Source organism: Myotis davidii, unplaced genomic scaffold (assembly GCF_000327345.1).
Source record: "Myotis davidii unplaced genomic scaffold, ASM32734v1 scaffold393, whole genome shotgun sequence".
Taxonomy (NCBI): Eukaryota; Metazoa; Chordata; class Mammalia; order Chiroptera; family Vespertilionidae; genus Myotis; species Myotis davidii.
The window spans coordinates 1,104,721-1,127,665 of record NW_006285913.1 but is presented as its reverse complement, the minus strand read 5'-3'; the positions used below and the strand labels follow the sequence as shown (position 1 = coordinate 1,127,665).

The following is a 22,945-nucleotide window of genomic DNA, read 5'->3' as shown; positions in this document are numbered from 1 at the left end:
GAAAGAGGGGGTGGAGGGAGGAAGGGAGGGAAGGAGTGAGGGAAGAAGGAAGGAAGGAAGGAAGGGAGGGAGGGAGGGAGGAAATGAAGGAAATGAAGGAAAAAATGAAATAGTGATTAGGATATCACCAGACAAGTCTCTCGCTACAATTCCAATTGTTTAGTTTATATGTGGCCTGATAAAGGAGTCCCTCAAAAACTCAAGTTTAGTTTGAGTGACAAAATAATAATGAATGTTTAGTTACTGTTATAGTCACTGTCGAATTTAAAAAGAAAAAGCATAATTTGTGATCAGTAAGTCCAAAGTGATAACTGAATAAACAACAAAAATCATTAAAAGAAATTTATAAATTCATACCTGAAGATTCTTTTCCAATGTGACAACTTTGGAAGTGTTAGGATTTGGTTTCTTTTTATTAAGTGTATATGTTTTGTTGGTTAAATTTATATCTTGTTTTTCAGGAGTCAAGTTGCACCTATTGTCATGTATTTCCAATAATGGTATCATTAATAAAGATGTTGTAAAAATATTTTCTGACTAAGAGAGAAAAAAAGAAAGAGGAAAATAAAATAACTAATTCAAAAACAGTGACAAACAGAGGGACTACTGAGTAAGGGGAGTGGAAGCCTTGTTAATTTTCCTCTAAGAAAGCTTTTGGCTCCGATAAAATTTCTAGTAATGTAGTAAAATTAAATATTTCAGAAATAAACCAAAGATAAATACTGAAATTTAAAGTTTTAAGAACTACCACTTTTTGATATCATACATAAAAGAGACCCAACTTCTCTCAAAACAAAAACATATAAAAAGAAAGGAAGTAAAAAGAAATATTCTCTACAGTTACATGCTTCTTTCTGAATTAAGCAGAATAACACTAAAGGAAACTTTGTATGACTCTAATGAACAGACCACAATGAGTAAGAAACAAGAAGCACTAGGACTTACAGCAACCATTATTTTTAAAAAAATCTTTACAAACCTGTGTGTCTGGAATGTCTTCAGTCAATAGTTGAGGACCTGGTTCTTCTTTTACCCAATTATCCAAAACTAGTGATTTTCTGACTTTCTTCACAGAAGCAGTATGCTAGAATGAATAATTTACAACAAAAACTTATGGCAAAGTCACTTGGCCATGATAAGACTTTTATTAACAATGATGATACCAAAAGATTACCTCTTGTTTGCAGCTTTTGTAAACAGGTTCATCTTCCTCTTTGAGGAATATGTCTGTTCCAGTTTCTTCTTTTAGAACTTCCCGAATATCTTCTTCCAAGAAGGCAAGTGGCTGAGACTAAATTTTTTTTTAAGGGTTTTTAGAAAGTCTTTTATACCAATTCCTTTTTCTCCCATATAAAAACCCAGCTTTTATATTTTTTCATTAGTGGCTTAATTTTCTCCCAGTCCCTTTTGATACATAAGTTGAATAAATTAATCAACTAACCAGTTTTATGGCAAAAACAATATTGTACCTTGCAAGCATTGAATGAACTGTGGCACTTTTTCACATATATATGTGAAAGCACAGATAACACTTCCCATCTCTATTCATGAACTACTGTTGCTAACACTATTATTAAAATTATTTTAATAGAAGCAACTAATTAAGCACATATTACTTAAAACGTAGCACCACCAGATTTATATCTATTATCTCTTTTATCTTCCCAATAACCTTCTGGAGTGTGTTTTATCAACTCCATTGAACAGAAGAGAAAACTGAGCCTTAAAGAGATATCCTGATCAATCAGTTTTAAAAATATTATTAGGAAAGTGCTTATGTATATTAAAATATTATAGTTATTTCATTCTACTACAGGTAACTACTACTGAAACTACGAAAAGCTTGGTTTTAGTGTTCAGAAAAGAGCTCTGCTGACACTTGGTTTGCTCTCTCTAGATGATATAGCATTAAGTAAAAATTCACAATAGCCAAGCAAAGGTTTATTAACAAGTCAAAAAAGGAAGATTAACACAAAGTCAAACTTATAAGTCAAGAGATAAAATTTTTATCAGCTTCAGTGAACAGCATTTTTAAAAAATGTTAAAAACCAAGGATAAAAATAAAACTTTGTTTTTATTAAAATTAGGAAAATTCTTTAAAAAGAGTATACATACCACAATTTTTAGCGGTCCATATTTTTTCTCCTGAGCAGCTAGCGCATTCTTAAAAGGAGTAGGAGTTCTTGGTGTGGTACCCAATATAGATCTTCTAATTGTAGGTGTTCTAAACCTATCCAATCATTTAGATATTTGTATTACAATCAAAATTTGTCTTCAAAGGAATTAAGGAAGGCAAAGTCATGATAAAAAGCACCCAATAAATTTATCTTGCATATACACATGCTTTATTTAAACATTAGAGGCCTGGTGCATGAAATTCGTGCAGGGGAGGGGGGTTTCTCAGCCCGGCCTGCATCCTCTCGCAATCCAGGACCGCTGGCTCCTAACCACTCACCTGTCTGCCTGATCAGCCCTAACCACTTGCCTGCCTGCCTGCCTGCCTGATCACCCCTAACCACTTGCCTGGCTGCCTGCCTGATCACCCCTAACCACTCGCCTGCCTGCCTCATCATCCCTGACTGCTTGCCTGTCTGCCTGATCGCCCCTAACCGCCTCTGCCTTCCTGCCTGATCGCCCCTAACCACTCTGCCTGCCTGATCACCCCTAACCATTCTGCCTGCCTGCCTAATCACCCCTAACCATTCTGCCTACCTGCCTGCTTGATTGCCCCTAATCACTCACCTACCTGCCTGATCGCCCCTAACTGCTCACCTGCCTGCCTGGTCACCCCTAACCACCTCTGCCTCAACCCCCGGTGCCATGGCTTCATCCGGAAGGACATCCAGCTGTCCAGTCTAATTAGCGTATTATTGCTTTTATTATTATAGATTACAGGACAATTGTAAAGTATGCCTGCTTAAACTAATTCTTATTCCAATAAATTATCTTAAATAGAAAAGAGAACTAATGTAGAAAAAAATTCCAAGTTTTACACTGCATTTAGCTGACTTTCAGTCTCCTAAGAATAAATGTAAGGTGATGTTTTTTTTTCAAGTCTAAGTCCCATATGGATAGGGATTATGATATGTGCATAAATGGATAAAAAATTAATCTATTCTTGAAATCTAATCTTCTAATTTTCTCTAACATAATTATTTAATATCTACTTACCCTACATTTTCCTTTTGATCTTTGGGGGTTGCTTCCTTATGAAGAGGAGTTGTAATAAGAACTTTCTGCCCACAAATAGGGGTTGATGTAAATGAAGGATTCTCTATATTAACTTGTTCATTTCCAGAGCATGTGTTGAAAAACTAAAAGAAGAGCGTTTATAGTCAATTTCTAGATTCTAGAATCTAGAACATAAATATCCCTGCATAATTCTATTAAACTGATAAAATTTTCAAATTGTTTCCCAATTTTTCTTAGAAAAGGATTGCCTATAATACCACATTTACATTCTACTCCAGGAAAATTAAGCTCCAGGAGGGCAGGAATTTTTATTTTGTTCATCACTGCCTTCCCAGAAATTACAACAGTGTTTAGCACATAATAGACATTCAAGAAATAGTTGTTTAACAAATATTCAAAAGAAACAGTACAAAACTTTTAAAACAAGATATTATCAAATAGGAATCTAGAAACCATAAATAGCTGCTGTGTTAAATGTAACAGTTTTGTACAACAATGTAACTGAAAAAAGTTTTATTAGTTTATTAATAAGTGATCTTAAGTGTCCTTTTCTATGAGAATACTTTGAATTCAGAATAATGCTTTGCTGATGAGAAATACAGCTGTCTGGAAAATTTACCTATTTACAACACATCTCAAAACTTCCGAGCTGCCAAAACTGGTATCACACAGTCTATTTTCCAAATGACACACTTTACTCATTGGATCTTAACTTACATACAATTGTGAAGTACTAATTTATTTTTGTTGCTAATAGGTGGAAATTGTCATACGGGATGAATTTTAGCTCTATCAATTCTGGATCCTAATATTTGCAAAATACTTAACCCTAAGATTAGCAGTCAAACCCTCTTAAAACCCTGCAACGATGCCCCATCAATTATAGGGTAAATTTCAAGCACTTTGCCATTGAATATAAGGTCTTTATAATCATGTCTCACCTTCTCGGCCACTTTCCACCTTAGAATTTACACCCCACCAAAAAATTACTAGTGTGCCAAGCCCGTTTTACCTTCCTCTATGACAGCAGTTCTCAACCTGTGGGTCGCGACCCCTTTGGGAGTCGAATGACCCTTTCACAGGGGTCGCCTAAGACCATTGGAAAACACATATATAATTACATACTGTTTTTGTGATTACTTATTATGCTTTAATTATGTTCAATGTGTAACAATGAAAATACATCCTGCATATCAGATATTTACATTACGATTCAGAACAGTAGCAAAATTACAGTTATGAAGTAGCAACGAAAATAATTTTATGGTTGGGGGTCACCACAACATGAGGAACTGTATTTAAAAGGTCGCGGCATTCGGAAGGTTGAGAACCACTGCTCTAGGAGCTTTGTAATTTCGAGGGCTGGGCTGGGGGTCACACTATTTACATTGCAATCTATGTAAATGACACCCCCTGAAGGAGGAGAAGGCACAATTTTCAAAAAACAGAGTGATTGTGTCCTACCAGACTCCCCTCATCTTCCCAACATCAAAACACCTCCAATAATATCTCAGCATCCTCCAGGTTTATTTGAGCATGAAATTTCCTTTTTCTCCCATAAAATGTTTTAATCTCTTTCAGGACACCGAACACCAGCTCTATCTCTAACTAAATAACCTGAACAACTTGCTTAACTTCTGAATTTCATTCCACCGACTTCCTAAGGTTTTTTGAAAGGGGGTTAACTAAAATGCTATAATAAAAGTGTTTAGGCCCTAGCCAATTTGTCTCAGTGGATACAGCTTTGGCCTGTGGACCAAAGGGTCCCAGGTTTGATGCCAGTCAAGGGCACGCACCTTGGTTGCAGGCTCCTCCCAGGGCCTGGGCAGGATATTTATATATATATAAAAGTGTTTTAGCACATAGCCTAAAACATAGCATTTATTAAGAAAGAGAGATACAGTTTGCTCTGATATAAGTATCTGCTGCCGGGGAATATAACTATAGGAAAAAGCAGGTAGTTACTGACATCCTTAGAAAATCTTCTGACATAAAATTCTTACAGTGAGCAGTTGTCTATGGATAGATGTACCTGATATCTGTTGACTAGCTACTCAGAATACTTGATGTCGGTCTCAGCCCTGCCATTAGATAATGTGGACAAGTCATTTTACCTTTCTGGGTCTATTTCCTGATGAGGCCTATTAAAGATGTGGAACTACATCTAAAACATCCCTTTTAGCTCTAAAAATTGTAAGACACTCTAATGACACTACTACACTTTGTGAGATACCTTCCAATTTATCAGAGCTTAGCATGCTCATGCATACATTTAAGTACATTATCCATTTTTTATATGATATCAAAGCAACGAACCACTAGCAAGGATATTAAAGATGTAATTTAATCTAGCTCATCAACATTTGAAAAGATAAACAGAAACATTACTACCTGTGAAGGAGAAAATGGTAGTGTTTTCACCGGTGTGTGTTTTAATGCTGAATTACTGCCATCATTGAATGTGCCATCACTAAGTTCACTGCCTGGAGACTGACCCACTCGCGTTCTTCTCTTCTTTCTGAGAATGGTTGGTGGAGTACTAAACTTGGCCACATTTGGGGATGTTAAAGGAACCGCCTCACTTTCTGCACCACTGCAAATGTTTTTTTTCCCTTCAAGTACAAGGCTGACGTTAAACTGACATTCCATGGCGCCTTCGTTGTGCTGAATACGCATCAGTTTAACTGGAGTGGACTTGACAGGAGAAGTAGTAGCACCAGTAAGATCAAAGCTGGTGACATCACTCCATGCTACAGGATCCTGCAATAAATCAAACTCTTTGAGTTAATGCTGTAACCTAGTGAAATCTTATCTTGAACTTGGGATAATTTCCAGTTAATTAGCTACTCATTTTTCTCAGTAGAAATAGGCTTTCCTTTCTTTTCTTGTTCATCTTTTTTTAAGCAAAAGCATTTGAGAGGAACAGATTATAGTTTTACTATGACTCTAATTTGGAATATCCCAAAATAATATTCCATCTAATTCAGTAGCTGGGTAATTTAAAATGTCAAAGTATTTTAAATAAAACGAACAAGTTACCGTACATTATCAGAGTACAATTCATAAAATTTCACACGCTATTCCACATCAGAAAAATACTATCAATTTCTACATAATCATTTTGGATTGTGTAGTGAACATCTTCAAAATGGTCATACACTTTGATCCAAAAATGCAATTTAACCTAAGACATAATCATAATTTTGCACAAAGCTTTACATAAAACTGGACACCACCTAAATGTTCAATGATAGTATATTGGGTAAATAAATTTTGTTACATTCATATGATAAAATACTATGAAACCATTAAAATTCAAATTAAAAAAATAGTTAATAAAACAGGGACATGCTCATGATACAATGCGGGGGAGGGGGTATAGAAGCATAATATATAAGTGGATTTTTGGCTTTAAAAATATATGAATATCTATGTTTTATATGTATAGAACACAGCCTGAAAGGAAATACCTTCAATTATTAACTCTTGGTTTATGGAAGATTTTCTTCCTTATAGTTTTCTCTGGTTCCTAACTATCTCTAACATATTTGTATAACTTGTATAACAAAGAATGAATTGTTAAATTTTAAATTTTTTAAAATTCTATACAAGGTACATAAATCTTGAGAAAGATTTACATATTTTTTCCAGAAGTCACTGCAAAATATCAGAGTGAAATTAAGCATGTCAGACAAAGTAATGCTTAACATAAAACTGGTCAGTGTCCATTCAACTGAGTTTCTAAACATGAAACTATGTAACTAAAATTGAGCTTCTGATAATCTCACAATTTCAGACTTACAGATTCAATAAGTTCTAGAGTCTCTGCAAATTCTGGGATGGTCTGTAGAGAGGACAGCACAGCATTTGCCTCCACCGCCAGGAACTTTGTGGGTGAATTCTGCTGAGCAGCCATAGTCTGATTTTCATCCATACTATAAATCTCACTAGTGTGCTCCTCGAGGCTGTTTAGAGTATTGGACGTGCTATCATCCATGAGGAAACTACCAGACCAGCTAGAAAAGCTTCCAGGCTGCTAAAAGCACACAAAAAATGTGAATGTTACTTGTCATTTTCAACCTAAGCATAAATTTGTATTTTAAATAAGTTATTTTCTAGAATAACATACTTCACAACATTTCAGCTGGAAATATAGTAGCAAATATACTGTCTTTCCTCAAAATTGATAAAAATTTTTCATTAAACTTCATATCTTAATTCTATTTCTTTTTGCTGTGTTTTTAAATTTACAAAATCATAGTAAAATAAAACAAGCATGTCCAAACTCCTAGAATCTGGCCTCTATCTTTCAAACTTCATCTCCCGACACTTCCCCCTCCCAGGGAATACCCAACTATATAGTACTTGTGATTCCCTGATGAGTTAGTCTTTTACCCCAGAGTGCCTTTGCTCGGACTGCTGCTCCCTAGAATGTTGTCCAACCTACTGACCAGGGAAATCTTATATTCCTCATTTAAGATAAAATATTAGAAAGTACTCCACCTGACTACTCTTTCACTACTGTTCCATTTATAATAATGACCTAGTTCACTTACTTTGCTAATATATTGCCTATCTTTTAAGACTGAGCTTAAATATAATTTCTTCCAGGAACCCTGGCTACCTAACTCTCAATTAGACACCTCTCCTTTGCGCTCCCGTAAAACTTTGTGACCTATTTTTCACACAATATACTGTTTCCTGCCACTGTTCCCACTGCAGAGTGAATCCTTTGAGGTCAGGAACAGTGTCATTTTCTTTCTCTCTCCAGTGATGTACACTAGGCGATTTACTTATCTTTTGAGTCTAGTTTCCTAGTGTCTCATAAAAAAAAGAAAAGAAAAGAGACTTTGAAAAGTCATGATTAAGAAACAATACGTAGCCCTAGCTGTTTTTGCTCAGTGGATAGAGCATCAGCCTGCAGACTAAAGGGTCCCGGGTTCGATTCAGGTCAAGTGCACATGCCCGGGTTGCGAGCTCGGTCCCCAGTTGGGGAGTGGGGGGCGCATGCAGGAAGCAGCAGATCAATGATTCTCTCTCATCATTGATGTTTCTATCTCTCTCCCTCTCTCCCTTCCTTTCGGAAATAAAAAAAATAAAAGAAAGAAACAATATGTAATTTGAAAGTTGTTAAGAGAGTAGAACCTAAGAGTTCTTATCATAAGGAAAAAACATTTTTTTGCGCCTACATGAGATGATAGATATTAACACTAAACTTAAGTGGCAATCATTTCACAACATATATAAGGTCAAATCATTATGCTGTACACCTTAAACTTAAACAGTGCTATATGTTCATTATACTGGGGGCAGGGGGAGGAAAAGAAACAGTATGTAAAGTGTATTGCACTGTCCAATGAAACTTTCTTAGGTGATAAAAACGTGCTACATCTGAAGCTGCTCAGTATGAAAGCCTTTAACCATATAGGCAACCAAAATGGCTAGTGCAACTGAGGAGCTGAATTTTTAAATTTATTTAAAATTAATTTAGAGAGCACATGGCTCCAGTCCATAGGAAGCACTCAACCAATGTTACCTATTACAATTAAAAATAAAAATTGCTAGAATGTGCTAGAATCACAATAACAAAATGTTACGTTTCAAGTTAAATAAGGTGAAAAATTTCAACACTGTTGCTAAACAAGTTCCATTTGTTTGAAAGTTTCCTAAAAAATACAAGAAATTAAAGCAATTTTATTTCATTAGCATAGAGTTTACAGTCACTTTCTGAAGAGAACTTTGAAATCATATGCATTTCAATTGAGTTTGTAGGTGGGAAAAAGATTCAAAAAGGGAGATTGCTGGACCCACTGGAAAAAACATAAGGCTGCAAACATACACACCCGACTGTGAACCCCTAACAATAAACTACCTACTTCACAGAGTTAATATAAGGATTACCAAAAACTCATTCAGTACATCTATAATGGATCCTCAGTAAAATGGTAGTCATGATACCTTGGTAACCAAAACCCAACATCCATATAAAAATTTTTTTAGAGAGTATGAAGTCTAAATGTTCATTTTCCCCTTATTTTAATGTTATTACTTTTTCCAATTTACTGAATTCAACTGGAAATATAATAAATAGGAAAAAATTTCAAAGAAAGAATAAACGTAATTTTGGAGTGCATAAATCTCTACATTTAATTATTTTTCAAGCTTTATTTGTCTTTCTACTAAAGTCATAATTACATGGAATGTCTAAAATAAAACCAAAGCCTAATCTAAACTACACATCATTTTCACAAATATATATATCAAAAATCATATACCTTAAGTCTGCTTGACATTTATGACTCAAGAAGCACCTTAATAGTGAACACTGTAAAATATGCTCCAAGAGATGCATATCAAAATCAAGCAATCTCAAAGTAACAAATTAGAAAGACTCTTCCTAGTCTGTGTTAACATCTGAAGTCATACTGAATCTGCGTTCCACTTTGTGACATATCAAAGTCAATGCTGATGAGAACCATAAGAGCATATAAAAGATTCTAACCATAAAATCTAAATACTTAATCTAATTTCTTACCGATGGAACTCGCTTTCTTCTAACTTCATTCTCAGCTGACATAAGAAGCAACTCAAGTTCCTTTATTTTTTTTTCCTTATCAGGATCTTCATCAACGAAGGGTTGCTAAAATAAGTTACATAAAAGAGAAAACAGGTTACTTAACATAATTGCTTTATTATTATTAGTGTTTTAATTTTTATTTTCTTCTGCACAACACAAAATCGATTTTCTCTAAAGCTGAATACTACTAAATCCCAAATACCCAGTATAATAATACCTCTGGTGTCTAAAGAGGTTGGTGGTAAATATTTACAATTTAACAGAAAAGATTTGGAAATTTTAAATGCATAAAACATGTATACTGCATCATCTGTATCAATTTAGAAATTTATGTTACTCTTAGTACATATTTTTAACCAGTTTAGCAAAAATATGCCCACTGGCAACCTGAATGCATTAAGTTGGAAAATAAAAGAACCATCTTACTAGTGTTGACAATCACTTTACATTTGTACAGTTTGTTTCTCAAACCTATGGAACAAACTTTCTCCTTTAATGTTACAATACGCAAAGCAAATAGAACAGATAGTGTTGTTTTTGTCCTCGTTTTATGGAAGAGGAAACAAGTACTATTAGACTTTCAATAATATGTTTGCGTTTCCTTTGTTTTATTATAAAGAAAAAGTTACCTGAATAAAGGCAGAAGTCTGCACATGTTCTATACAATTGCCTTCAGGTGACACATACTGATAGCCCGGGATCTAAGAAGTAATTAAATAATTAATATTGTAGATAACATTTTAAAATCTAAGACAAAGCACAAAAACTCTTGACAAAATAGCAACATTAAAAACTCAGGAAGTATCTGTTAATTTTGAATGTTCATACCAACAATAGTTTCTTATCTAGTAACATTCTTTTCTTAGGACTTACTGATGAAAAGTATTAACACTTAGAAAAGATCCATGTTCTAGATGAAATGTGAGAATTATTTGGCCTAGAGTTATCAGTCAATCACTCTATTGACTATAATATCCACCAAATACTTTTTAAGTCTGTTATTAGGATTCCTCTATTTCCTGGAGAAGACAAAGTAATTGTGTTCCTATCTTTCAGAGGAAGGGGTTAGTCCTTATGAAGCTCTCACAGAGATGGAAACTAAAGCAAATTTTTCTACTTTCATATTTCCTACTCCTTCTTCCACCCTGTGGCAATATCTAGTAGAAAGATATGAAAACAGGCTTGTTCTACTGCTTGTCTTAGAAAAAAAAATCAGCATCATTCATGTACTTTTGAATATTCTGATAATAGATTAAGAATTATTCTGCTTTTCTAAAGCATCAGTAATAAGAATTTTGAAGTTGCACACAAATTTAACATGCAGTGGTGGAAGGAAATATGCGAAGGTATTTTTTAAAACCTTAAAATCTAACAAATCTAAATATGATATTGTGGATTTCCCACAATGGCCTACCTAAATCACCAGCTAATGCAGAATCATTTATACATAACTTCTAACATTAAACTTAATTTTCACAATCTTGATTAGCATCAGTTATCACTCCAATGGATTAGAAAGGTATCTTTCTCTAATTTTTCATTAAAATCTGTGACAGTATTTCAAATCAGTGCATTTTTTTTCTTTTAAGTAAAAATTAGAATTAATTTTTAGTAGTTTAAATGAACTATGTATACATCTTTCAGTAATTATTAAAAAGGAAACAATTCTTAAAGTACAAGAAATACCCTTATCTTTCCAATATATTTTTATTGAGATTGTTAAGCATTTCCTTGGCCCAAATAATTTTTAAAATGAGTCAAAAGAATAAATTTCTATGAATTAAAAATAAAGTTAGCCAAAACCGGTTTGGCTCAGTGGATAGAGCGTCGGCTTGCGGGCTGAAGGGTCCCAGGTTCGATTCCGGTCGGGGGCATGTACCTGGGTTGCGGGCACATCCCCAGTGGGAGATGTGCTGGAGGCAGCTGATCGATGTTTCTCTCTCATCGATGTTTCTAACTCTCTATCTCTCTTCCTTCCTCTCTGTAAAAAATCAATAAAATATATTTAAAAAAATAAATAAATAAAGTTAAATAACCTAAGATAGAAACAGAACATTTCAGTTTATACTGCTGAAATCTAGGACTCTAAAAAGGAAATGTAAAAATCTTAGGGTACTGAGCATCAGCAGATAACTGTCTTGGCATGTCTATTTGTAAATTAAGATGTCATTACTTTCTTTTAAAATTATGTCTTTAAAAATGTCCATTTCATGGAATAAAATCAATTCTGAGGCATACTAAGCATACATTTTTAACACAAATTTTGTCTTTTTTAAGTCAACTTCACTTTTACATTGTAAAAAGATCCAAGAATTGCTCTACATGAAAAATGGCATGACAAATACCTAGATAGGGAAATGTAAAACAAACCTCATGAAAACTCCTACTCAACTAATTTCTTATAGGTAGGAAAATGCACTGTAAGGAAAATAGAGCTTGCCCCGTTATGAACTTGGGTAATCTCTACTCTAGTGAACCTTTTAAAATGAAGACTGAAGTTACTCAACTGGTTAGTTGAGGAGGAAGCAAATTTAAATGCCATCAAAGAACAAATTATTTACCACACCCTCCAAAACGATGGCTTGAATATTTTACTATTTTCTCCTTTAAATCATTTTATATGCACTTATATCTTAGAGATAAGGAATACTACAATTACCCAAAACTTTTTAGAACTACACAGACACCATTAGCTTTGAATCCTAAATAGATTCAAAACATGATAGTATTAGGAAATGTATATACTAAATTATTAAACTAAATAATGTAAACATTACATATAAAAGGAAATATTTTAATGACTTTGTCCCCTAAATATTTATCAACCAAAAATGTAGAGATAAGCCTCCACTAATTGTTAAGTTTTGGAATATTTTTCAGCTTGGAAACTCAAATGTCTTTTCTCCTTTATATGTTGTATGTCCTATTAAGAAAACAAATACCTTCCCATATAGCAACTAAAAAAATTTTTTAAATAATAAAGGTATTAAAAATATGTGCCTGAACAGGTATGTAAAATTGATTCTGGGTTTGCAAATGGTCCATTGTCGCACAAGGTTTGTGTTGAAGTTTAGATGAAGATCGTTCTAATTTTATTCCATCTTGTAAGTAGCCCTCCTGTTCCACTTTTCTTCGCATAGTAGAATTCCAATGGTTTTTAATAGAATTATCAGTCCTATAAAATGAAAGTGTATAATTTTAAAAGAAAAAGAGGATTCCAAATTTTAATACTGTATAAAATGTACAAAGTGCATTTTACAACATTTATGTAAAATTAGTTACTTTTTAAATTAAAAAGATAAACTGTATGTCTATACGTCAGGCACCTTCTAAGCACTGGAGATACAGCAGCAAATAAGGCAAAGGAAGTCCCTCTTTCATGGAATTTACATTCTCATTGGAAATGTGGCAGAAGGAAAGTAGGAAAGAATAGAAAAACAAAAATTAAATATGTAATGAGAAATGTCAGTGCAATGTAGATTAGAGAAAAATAATGTGTCTCGTTATCGATGTGTCTCATCCATGTTTCTCTCTCTATCTCTCCCCTTCCCTCCCACTCTCTCTAAAAATCAATGGAAAAATAACCTTGGGTGAGGATTAACAAAAGGAAAAATGAGTAATAAGGGTAATTTTGATTAGGTGGTCCAGGAGGGCTTCTGAGATGTGACAGTGAAGCTAAGATCTAAATGACAAGAATGAACCAGCCATAAAAGAACAGAAAAAAAGAGCATTCCAGATTAAGAGCATAGCAAGGACAAAGACCTTAAAGCCAGAGCAACCATGATTGTGAAAAGCAACCACAAGTTACAGAATCCAAGAATTCTTTTTCACTTCTTAGAACAAAATACTTATGGAATAGAGTTCATGGGCTCCGTTTTTACCTAAGTTTCCTTTATATAAACGTAAATCTTCAACTTACTAATAGTGTAAATTTCATCTTATAAAATCTACAAACATTTACTGAGAACCTAATTTATGTCAAGGTACTAGACTACGTCCTATGCAGTGATGGCGAACCTTTTGAGCTCGGCGTGTCAGCATTTTGAAAAACCCTCACTTAACTCTGGTGCCGTGTCACATATAGAAATTTTTTGATATTTGCAACCACAGTAAAACAAAGACTTATATTTTTGATATTTATTTTATATATTTAAATGCCATTTAACAAAGAAAAATCGACCAAAAAAATGAGTTCGCGTGTCACCTCTGACACATGTCATAGGTTCGTCATCACTGTATGGACAGTAAAAAGAAGTATGAGATTAAAAACATCAAAAGTTCCTAGGCCAGATTCAGTAACTTCAAAAGAACCTTAACATTGTGCTTTAATTTCCTTATCTATGAAGACAGCATTGTTTACTCTATGTATTTCACAAGTATATGAAGGTTAATTAATAATATATGTATAAGCATTTTATAAACAATGAAATACTATATAGAGATTACAACAACAACAAAATGCATATCTTCTAAGTGAGGTATGAATTTTCTCAATGTTGTTGGTCTACTGTACTATTAGAAAACATTTGAACCAGTGCACTGTATAGTGTACATACCACACCCCTGCCGCTGAGGGAAATTCTACATCTGAGCCGCATGGATATAGAGGGGTGGGCAAAAGTAAGTCTATAATTGTGAGTCCTGGAAACACAGAGTATACCAAGTAGACTTCAAGAATGTGGGCAATTTGAGCACTTATGAGATTGTACCTAAGTGTACTGTGCCATTATGCCAGTCTTTTGAATTAATAAAGCTATTGTAATAATTATAACTTGGCCCTGGCAGTGTGGCTAGGTTGGTTGGAGCATCTTCCCATATACCAAAAAGTTGTGGGTTCAATCCCTAGTACGGGAGGCAAACGATGGATGTTTCTCTCTCACACTGAGGTTTCTCTCCCATCCACTTCCTCTCTCTCTAAAAACAATCAATAAAAACATATTCTCAGGTGAATTAAAAATAGTAATAAAATTGAATAATCATAACCTGCATGTCTTTTTCCATGTGAACTGTAAACCTCCTTTTGCCTATCCCTGTATGCACTACTTCCATGATTTGAATCATACCATAATTAAGAATTGAGTTTTCTCTAATGTGCTTTCATAGCAATTTATTTCAGCTAGTATTGTTTGTTATTTTCTGGACTTATGCATAGAATCCAATATAAAAGAAACCTCTTCGATTTAGACTCCATTCCAACCAAGTTTGTACAAAGGTCTGCTTCATTGTCATTGATATATAAACATAATTTGGGGGAGGGGGTGCAGTAAATGTCCATAATCCAAAGGTCTATCATTTTATTGCAAAAATTACTATAAAATACTTCATTAAAAATAATTATATCCTTACTACAGATATATTACAAATAGTCCCAAACGGTTGCTTGTATTATACAGTCTAAATTTTAATTATAAATAAAATAAAAGTCATGGGGTACTTGCAAATATATTTAATAGTAACATAATAAAGATCAAGTTTAAGTACAGAAAAATGTATATACATTTATATAAGCACCTTCCAGGAAGTAGTTTGGCGATTTCTGCCCAACGATTTCCCAACCGCTTATGTGCTTCATAAATGATCCTGTCCTCCTCTTCTGTCCAGGAAGATTTCTTTACCTCGGGATTCAGATGATTATGCCATCGTTCTCTGCACTGCTTGCCTATTCTTCCTTTTAAATGTTTTGCAATTAAAGACCATCTTTTTGGGCCATATTTCTGAACTAATTCAATAACCTAAAAAAACAGAAAAACAAAGTTTAAAAAACCATTACCTTGACAGAATGTTAAAAACATAACTCACAAATACTTTTTTTAAAAAATGCATTAAATCCAAGCCACAACTACAACTTAAAAAAAATTTTTGCCAATAAATGCTGCTTCAGTATTTGCCAACTTCAAAGACTGATCCCAAACTTATCTAAAATACAAGGTACTAATTAAAGTGACTTGTAAGTTAAATTGTTTTCATACAAATAATTTAAAGTAGCTGTAATAGCCTAATAAATCAGTTTGGAAGTAGGATGGATCTACAGTTATTGTCTTTTCATTTCTTCCTTTCTCAAACTGAAATGATCTAGATCTCACATTTTTAAACTTATCAATTAAATCAAATCAGTTCTGAGCTTAATGAAGTAGTAATTTTTTTAGTGTGTGGCAATAAGAATACTCTAATTCTCCAACTACATTAACAATTTTTATGCCATAAAGGCCATGAATGAAAGGGTAGTTCCAAGAGGAGGACAGAAACTCTCTCCCATTCTTCTTTTTTATAATACAGAGAATTATCTTGGTTTTTAAATCATCCAACCCTTTGGAAACACAATGCTTTGATATCTATCTTATTTGGTGACTTATTATAGGTCAGAAGGGAAAATTGAGAATATATATTAAATTATATAAAATGCTATCAAATAAGATAAAATTGTTTTTAAAATGTTAACTCAATTTTCAAAAGAAACTATACCATAAATGTTACTAACCTAAACCTAAATAAGGTGCTAAGAGGATAGTATATTTTACTTCCACAAAGCAAACTCTCTGAAAGAAAATACTATATACATTGACTCAATTCATTAAAACTACATTCTGGTCAAGGGCACAAACCTGGGTTGCAGGTTCAATCCCTGGTCCAGTCGGGGCACATGCAGGAGGCAACCAATCAATGTGTCTCTCTGACATTGCTATCTTTCTCTTTCTCTTTCTCCCTCTCTCCTCTTCCCTCCATTCCTCCCGCCCTCCCTGCTCCCCTTCCCACTCTCTCTCTAAAAATCCATGGAAAAAATATCCTCAGGTGAAGATTAACAACAACAACAAAAAGACACAACTTACAATTCTTATGCAAGCAGCACCCAGAGAACAAAATCAAAGTGATTTAAATATTTATGTGTCAAAACAATGTACTAGGAAAAAAAGCTAATCCATCTACACAGTGGAAGAAAAAAAAAAAGAACATGAACATAATATTACCCTCTGATCTTCTTCTTTGGTCCAGGGACCCTTTATCAATTCTGGATTTAAAACTTTCTGCCATCGATGTTGGCATTGAAAATCAGAACGATTCTGAAAAAATTTAGATGATTTTGTTATTGGACAACTTTCTTCCAGAAAACTAGTCAGCCCAAACTTACGTCTCACAACCTTAAAAACAAAGTCTTCAAGAATAATGTATTCAACAGCATTCTTAAATATGTAATATTTCTTTTACACGCCTGTGTCCCAATTCTTTTTTAATTAAAGTAGTAGCAGGGCTTAGACTACAAACAAAAACAATATATACTTGAAATTAAAGTATTTGTCTCTATACTGTACCTTGTAAAACAGCAAGCAGCAAATCTATAATACAAATTCTGACCATAAGAAATGTGTGTAAGGTTGAGAAATAAAAGGAATTAAACAGAAAACTATATAAAGCAGATAAAAGAACTCAAACAGCACAGCAGCCTAGATTCATATAGTATAGCAGTACATAACTCTACACAATTAAAAAACCCTAAAGGCATTGCTAGACTACAACATGGTACTTGAAGAAGGATGTTTATAAATGATGATCCCCCAAGTTGTCAAAAAACTAAACATATCTACATGGGAAATGTGTATTATGTATCAGTTAAATTATTTAAGTGTTAAAGCTTAAAAGAAAAATGAATTTACCAGGATAAGAAAACCTTATGTAGAAATACCTCAAACTCCAAAAATGATTAATAATAAATGAAACCTTATTTTAGTCAATTCATGACTTAGTAACTCCTATGTATTATGATGATGATAATAATAGTAAGTTTTCATTAGTAATTCAATTTACAAAGACATTAGTTAATATACACAATTATAGATAATTTAAAAATATATAAAGCAATAGATACCAATACTTTGTTTACCAATAGCTTGGTCTTTGTGCCTACTGCACTTCAAATTATTTTTATTCAAATTGAGCTTCATTTTTAGCTTCTGTACATCAATGCTGATCCATTTTAAGGCTATCACTTTCTTTAAAATAATCAGGTTGGCCGAAACCGGTTTGGCTCAGTGGATAGAGCGTCGGCCTGCGGACTGAAAGGTCCCAGGTTCGATTCCGGTCAAGGGCATGTACCTTGGTTGCAGGCACATCCCCAGTGGGGAGTGTGCAGGAGGCAGCTGGTCGATGTTTCTCTCTCATTGATGTTTCTAACTCTCTATCTCTTTCCTTTCCTCTCTGTAAAAACTCAATAAAATATATTTTAAAAAAAATAATCAGGTTGTTCCTTTATGTTCTTGTAGCATTCTCTGTTCACTTCATTTGCTATTATACCATTGAAGTTAAACTGATAAAACTAATGTAAATAACTTTTCTGATTTAGCTTCCATTTATTGAACATGGAAGCTAAATGTCTGGAACTATGCCAAACATTCTATGTTATTTCTAATTTTCACAAAAATACTACAAAATCAGTACTATTATTTACATATTATAGCCTATATCAGTGATGGCGAAACTTTTGAGCTCGGCGTGTCAGCATTTTGAAAAACCCTCATTTAACTCTGGTGCCGTGTCACATATAGAAATTTTTTGATATTTGCAACCATAGTAAAACAAAGACTTATATTTTTGATAGTTATTTTATATATTTAAATGCCATTTAACAAAGAAAATCAACCAAAAAAATGAGTTTGCGTGTCACCTCTGACACACGTGTCATAGGTTTGCCATCACTGGCCTATATAATAAGAGAGAAACATGCAAATTAACCGTCACTCTGCCACAAAGATGGCTGCACCCAAGGCCGAGGCCAAGTTCCCATAACAAGCCGTAAGGAGCAATCAGCAGGGACCTGAGGCTGCTCTCTCCCGCCCAGCAGGGCTTGACAGGGGACCTCAAGGTGGAGCCTTATCAAGCAATCAGCAGGGACCTAAGGCTGCGCCCTCCCAAACCCTCTCCATGTGGCTTGGCAGGGGACCTCAGGCCATGCCCCCCACCTGGCAGGGCTTGACAGGGGACCCTCAGGCCGCTCCCCCTGCCCAGCGGGGCTTAACGGGGGACCTCAGGCCGTGTCCCCTGCCCCAGCCCAGGCTTGGGGTCCTCAGGCCACGCCCACCCCCGCCCTGGTGCCAGGTCAGGGGACCTGAAGCTGAACCCCCCCACCCGGCAGGGCTTGACAAGGGTGGGACCGGCTGGGGCTGGATCTAGCCCAATGGGGGGCGGGGCGGCCGGGGCTGGGTCTCGTCCCCCCACTAGCCCAGCCACAATTGGCCCCCGGCCGGTCCCCACCCGAGCACCATGTCTGTTCAGAAATACAGTGGGGCCTTGACTTACGAGTTTAATTCGTTCCGAGACCGAGCTCGTTAAGGAGCTCGTTAACTCAAATTACTCTATCAACTCAATGCAAAAAATCGGCCAAGAGACAGCCGGTATCTCAAAAAACTTGTTAGTCGGGACACTCGTAAGTCAAGGCCCCACTGTAGTATAGAGAAAGGGAAAATAGCAATATTAAAATATTTCTTTTAATTAATCCCCCTTTTAATGTGCACGAATTTCATGCACCGGGCCACTAGTTATCTATATAACTGAAGATCAAACAAAAATTTTTCTAAGCTAATAGAGTTGACATTTGAACAAAATTTAGACTGGCTCAAAAACTTAATGTTCTTTCCATTATTTGGTCTCCATTTTCAGGTTATATTAAAAGGAGTGACTGCCTAGCCAGTGTGGCTCAGTGGTTGAGTGTCAACTTATGAACCAGAAGGTCGCGGTTTGATTCCCAGTCAGGGTATATGCCTGGGTTGTGGGCTCAATCCCCACTGGGGGGTGTGCAAGAGGCAGCCAATCAATGATTCTCTCTCATCATTGATGTTTCTCTCTCTCCCTCTCCCTTCCTCTCTGAAATCAATAAAAAATATATATATTAAAGGAGTCATAACAATATAAAAACAACATAGGTAACATGGTTTCTGAAACCCAAAGTAGTCAATACAGAAGTTAAAATATGAATTTTTTTAAATATGAATATTTTGCCTCACTACCAACAGTGTAGCGAGGAGCAAATAAAAGTATATGTAAAAATACTTCGTAAATTATATGCTAATAAACAGTAGGTAAATAGTAGTATGTATAATTTTTTTAAATCGGTAAACATTTTAAAATGTAAGCATTTTATGACAAACTTTTCAACAGACTTTTCTGATTTTTATTAATTAGTTATCAAGTATTTCAATGTAATTAACTTCTCTCAAAATGTTTTAATACTTATCAGCAAATATTTATAAAGCCCTACCCAAACTTAGTATCATTTTTGTTTTAGATGAGTAATCTTTTTAGGCCCTGTGGATAAACTAATTACTAGAAAATCAGACTTTCTAAACTATTGGCCACTATAGGAGGACCAGAATAAAAGATGTTTTTAGGAAGAAAACCTGAATCTAAAATAATGTAGACACATTTTTAAAAACAGAAAATTTAACTCAATTGCCCAAATAATCCATTAAATATAGAAATATAATGTTTCCCTTACCTGAAGATGACTAGCAATGAGAGTCCAATCATCAGTTCCATGTTGTTCAACCAACTTCTTTAACTTATCATCCTATTAAAACAGGTATGAACTTTAGAAAGCTTTCCCTCACTCTATTCCTCTATCCCTTGATACAGATAATTCTCTGATTGTTTCATGCCATATCTGGTGGCCATGTTTAGGACTAAATCCACTATAATATAAGTTTTCCCATTTACTCTACTGTTTCTAGCTCAACATCAATCCACTATTCATGCCTCTGGCTAAAGAAAAATAATGTGCAAGTTAGTTGATAGATAACTTTTCTCATGTTTTATTTTAAAAGTTTTCATATCTATAACAGTATTAATAAATACAGGTATGAAGTTAGATAATCACTTTATCAGATACAGGTATGAAGTTAGATAATCACTTTATCAGATAATCACCTCATCTCTTGTCCATTTTACTCTGTTCCAGAGTTTCTTTAATCCTTTTTGTTGGGGTACTTCATAATCATGATCAGCATACTGAAGGTCATCATCCTCATCCTCACTTATAAAAACACAATTGTGAAATGAAAAATTTTATTTAAATTTTTAAATTCAGTCATTGAACAGGTATGGCTAAAGAAGCCACTCAGACTAAAAGGCATATATCCATTAATATTATTCAAAGTATTAAAAAAAACTTAGAGACATACATTGGAGAGGAGCTATAGTTCTTACAACCAGAGATAAGAGTGGATATGCCACCAGGGTCCAAGGTAAACTTTATGTCATCCTAAGGGGTTCGACCTTTATTCTTTATTTGACCTTTATCCTAAAAAGTAAAGGACTTTAAGAAGTGAAAGATAAATCACTATCAGAAATTGGAGAAATGAAGGAAGACCAATTAGTAATCTTTTACAGTAAATTATTAGGGCCTGACAATGGTAATGGTAAAACACAAAACATAGGCAGTTAACACACTGGAAGAAATAATCCATTAATAACAACAAAAGTTAAAATATGTAGAAATAACTTGAATGTACAAGGTCAAAGTAGAGTAAATAAGAAAACAATATTGTGAGACACAAAAGACTTGAACTAATGGAAAAACATCCAGATCACATTCTTGGACAGGAAAACGGTATTCTAGATGTCCATTCTCCCTAAAGTAACTTAAAAATATACTGTATGGAAACAATAAATCAAACAGAATAGCAATGGCACATAAACATACACAGATCACTGCAACAGATCATTCAGAAAAAAATAAAACCATTTGGGAATTTGGAAAATTAAAACAGCAACATATTAAATTAGTAGGGTAAAGATGGAGTTTTCAATAAATGGTAAGACACTGGTAGCTATTTTTAAAAAATAAAGATCAAGTCCTACTTTAAAATAAAAAATTCAGATGAAGCAAATATTTTACATTTTTGAAATGAAACCATAGTAGTACTATAATAGGGTAGAATTCTATCTTTTATATTATTGAGTAGAAGAGATCTACATGTGACAAAAATCAAGAAACCATTAAAGAACAAACTGACTAAAGTAATGACAATGGTCATGGAAAAAGGTACATGAAACAGATATTTAACAGGTAGAAACAAAAAGATTTTACAACTACTATGAGAGACATGGGAAAAGGAGAAATCAAGTATGACTGCAAAATTTCTGGCTTTGGGAGCATAAATAGAGCTATTCATTGAGAGAAGGAATAGAGAAGGACAGCTGAACTTTGAAGGGAATGGGGAGAGTACTAAGCTCTGGACTAGCTGATTTCAAGGCACTTAAGAACTATATGAGAAATATAGAAGTATATAGTAGTATATAACAGCTAGTATATATATTCAAATATATATATCAGCACCATACAAAGAAATGTAATGCAAGCTACATATGTAATTTACTAGCAGCCACATTTTAAAAAATAGAAACAGATAAAATGAATTTTAATAAATATTATTTACCCAATATATTTTTTAAATTATCATTTCAACATGTAATCAATATAATCATGAAATGTTTTACATTACTTTTTTCTTACTAAAGCCTTCAAAATCAGGTGTGTATTTTATAGTCAAGCACATTGCAATTCAGACTAGCCACATTTCAATAGCCACATGTTGCTAGTAGTTCTGCTACTGTGCAAAGCAGATCTTGAAGGCAACTGGGCACATGGATATTCTGCTCAAGTAAGAAGTGTAGGGTAGACACACAGTTTTGGCAATCATCAACATACAGAGAACAATTAAAGCCATGAGAGCAAGAAGCCCCAGAAAAAGAGGGCAACTGAATTGATAAACTGAGTTAGAGAATTTTTAGTAGCCAGGGCACTAAAGTCATCAGCATCTGAAAATAACATAAGCCAATATTTATTTAAACTGCCTAAGTACCAGACACTGTGGCAATCTATAAAATGTAACTAAAACCCCACAACTCTAAAAGGGGATGATTATTCTTTTTTTTTTTAATTAAATCTTTATTGTTCAGATTATTACATTTGTTCCTCTTTTTTCCCCCCCATAACTCCCCTCCTCCCAGTTCCCGCCCCACCCTCCACCCTCACTCCCCACCCACTGTCCTCATCCATAGGAGCACGATTTTTGTCCAGTCTCTTTCCGCATCTCCCACACCCCTTTCCCCCCCAAGAATAGTCAGTTCATTCCCTCTCTATGTCCCTGATTTTATTATGATCACCAGATTATTTATTCACTTGATTCT

At 34.4% G+C, this 22,945-nt stretch overlaps 1 protein-coding gene across 4 annotated transcripts in view; it reads right to left on the bottom strand.

Moving 5' to 3' along the window:
* MYBL1 (v-myb avian myeloblastosis viral oncogene homolog-like 1) overlaps nucleotides 1-22,945 on the bottom strand; it is a 34,586-nt gene that overhangs the window by 4,138 nt on the left and 7,503 nt on the right. The window contains exons 2-15 of one of the 4 annotated variants that reach the window (XM_006756914.2): nucleotides 20,681-20,786; nucleotides 20,253-20,324; nucleotides 16,735-16,827; nucleotides 15,281-15,501; nucleotides 12,770-12,944; nucleotides 10,399-10,470; nucleotides 9,728-9,832; nucleotides 6,995-7,228; nucleotides 5,584-5,952; nucleotides 3,172-3,314; nucleotides 2,116-2,230; nucleotides 1,175-1,291; nucleotides 980-1,084; nucleotides 358-537 (exon numbers count right to left, since the gene is read on the bottom strand). In XM_006756914.2, the coding sequence (XP_006756977.1) occupies nucleotides 358-537; nucleotides 980-1,084; nucleotides 1,175-1,291; nucleotides 2,116-2,230; nucleotides 3,172-3,314; nucleotides 5,584-5,952; nucleotides 6,995-7,228; nucleotides 9,728-9,832; nucleotides 10,399-10,470; nucleotides 12,770-12,944; nucleotides 15,281-15,501; nucleotides 16,735-16,827; nucleotides 20,253-20,324; nucleotides 20,681-20,786 (2,107 nt within the window). The remainder of the gene's footprint in view (nucleotides 1-357; nucleotides 538-979; nucleotides 1,085-1,174; nucleotides 1,292-2,115; nucleotides 2,231-3,171; nucleotides 3,315-5,583; nucleotides 5,953-6,994; nucleotides 7,229-9,727; nucleotides 9,833-10,398; nucleotides 10,471-12,769; nucleotides 12,945-15,280; nucleotides 15,502-16,734; nucleotides 16,828-20,252; nucleotides 20,325-20,680; nucleotides 20,787-22,945) is intronic. The other 3 variants (XM_006756915.2, XM_006756916.2, XM_006756917.2) reach the window with 3 other exon arrangements.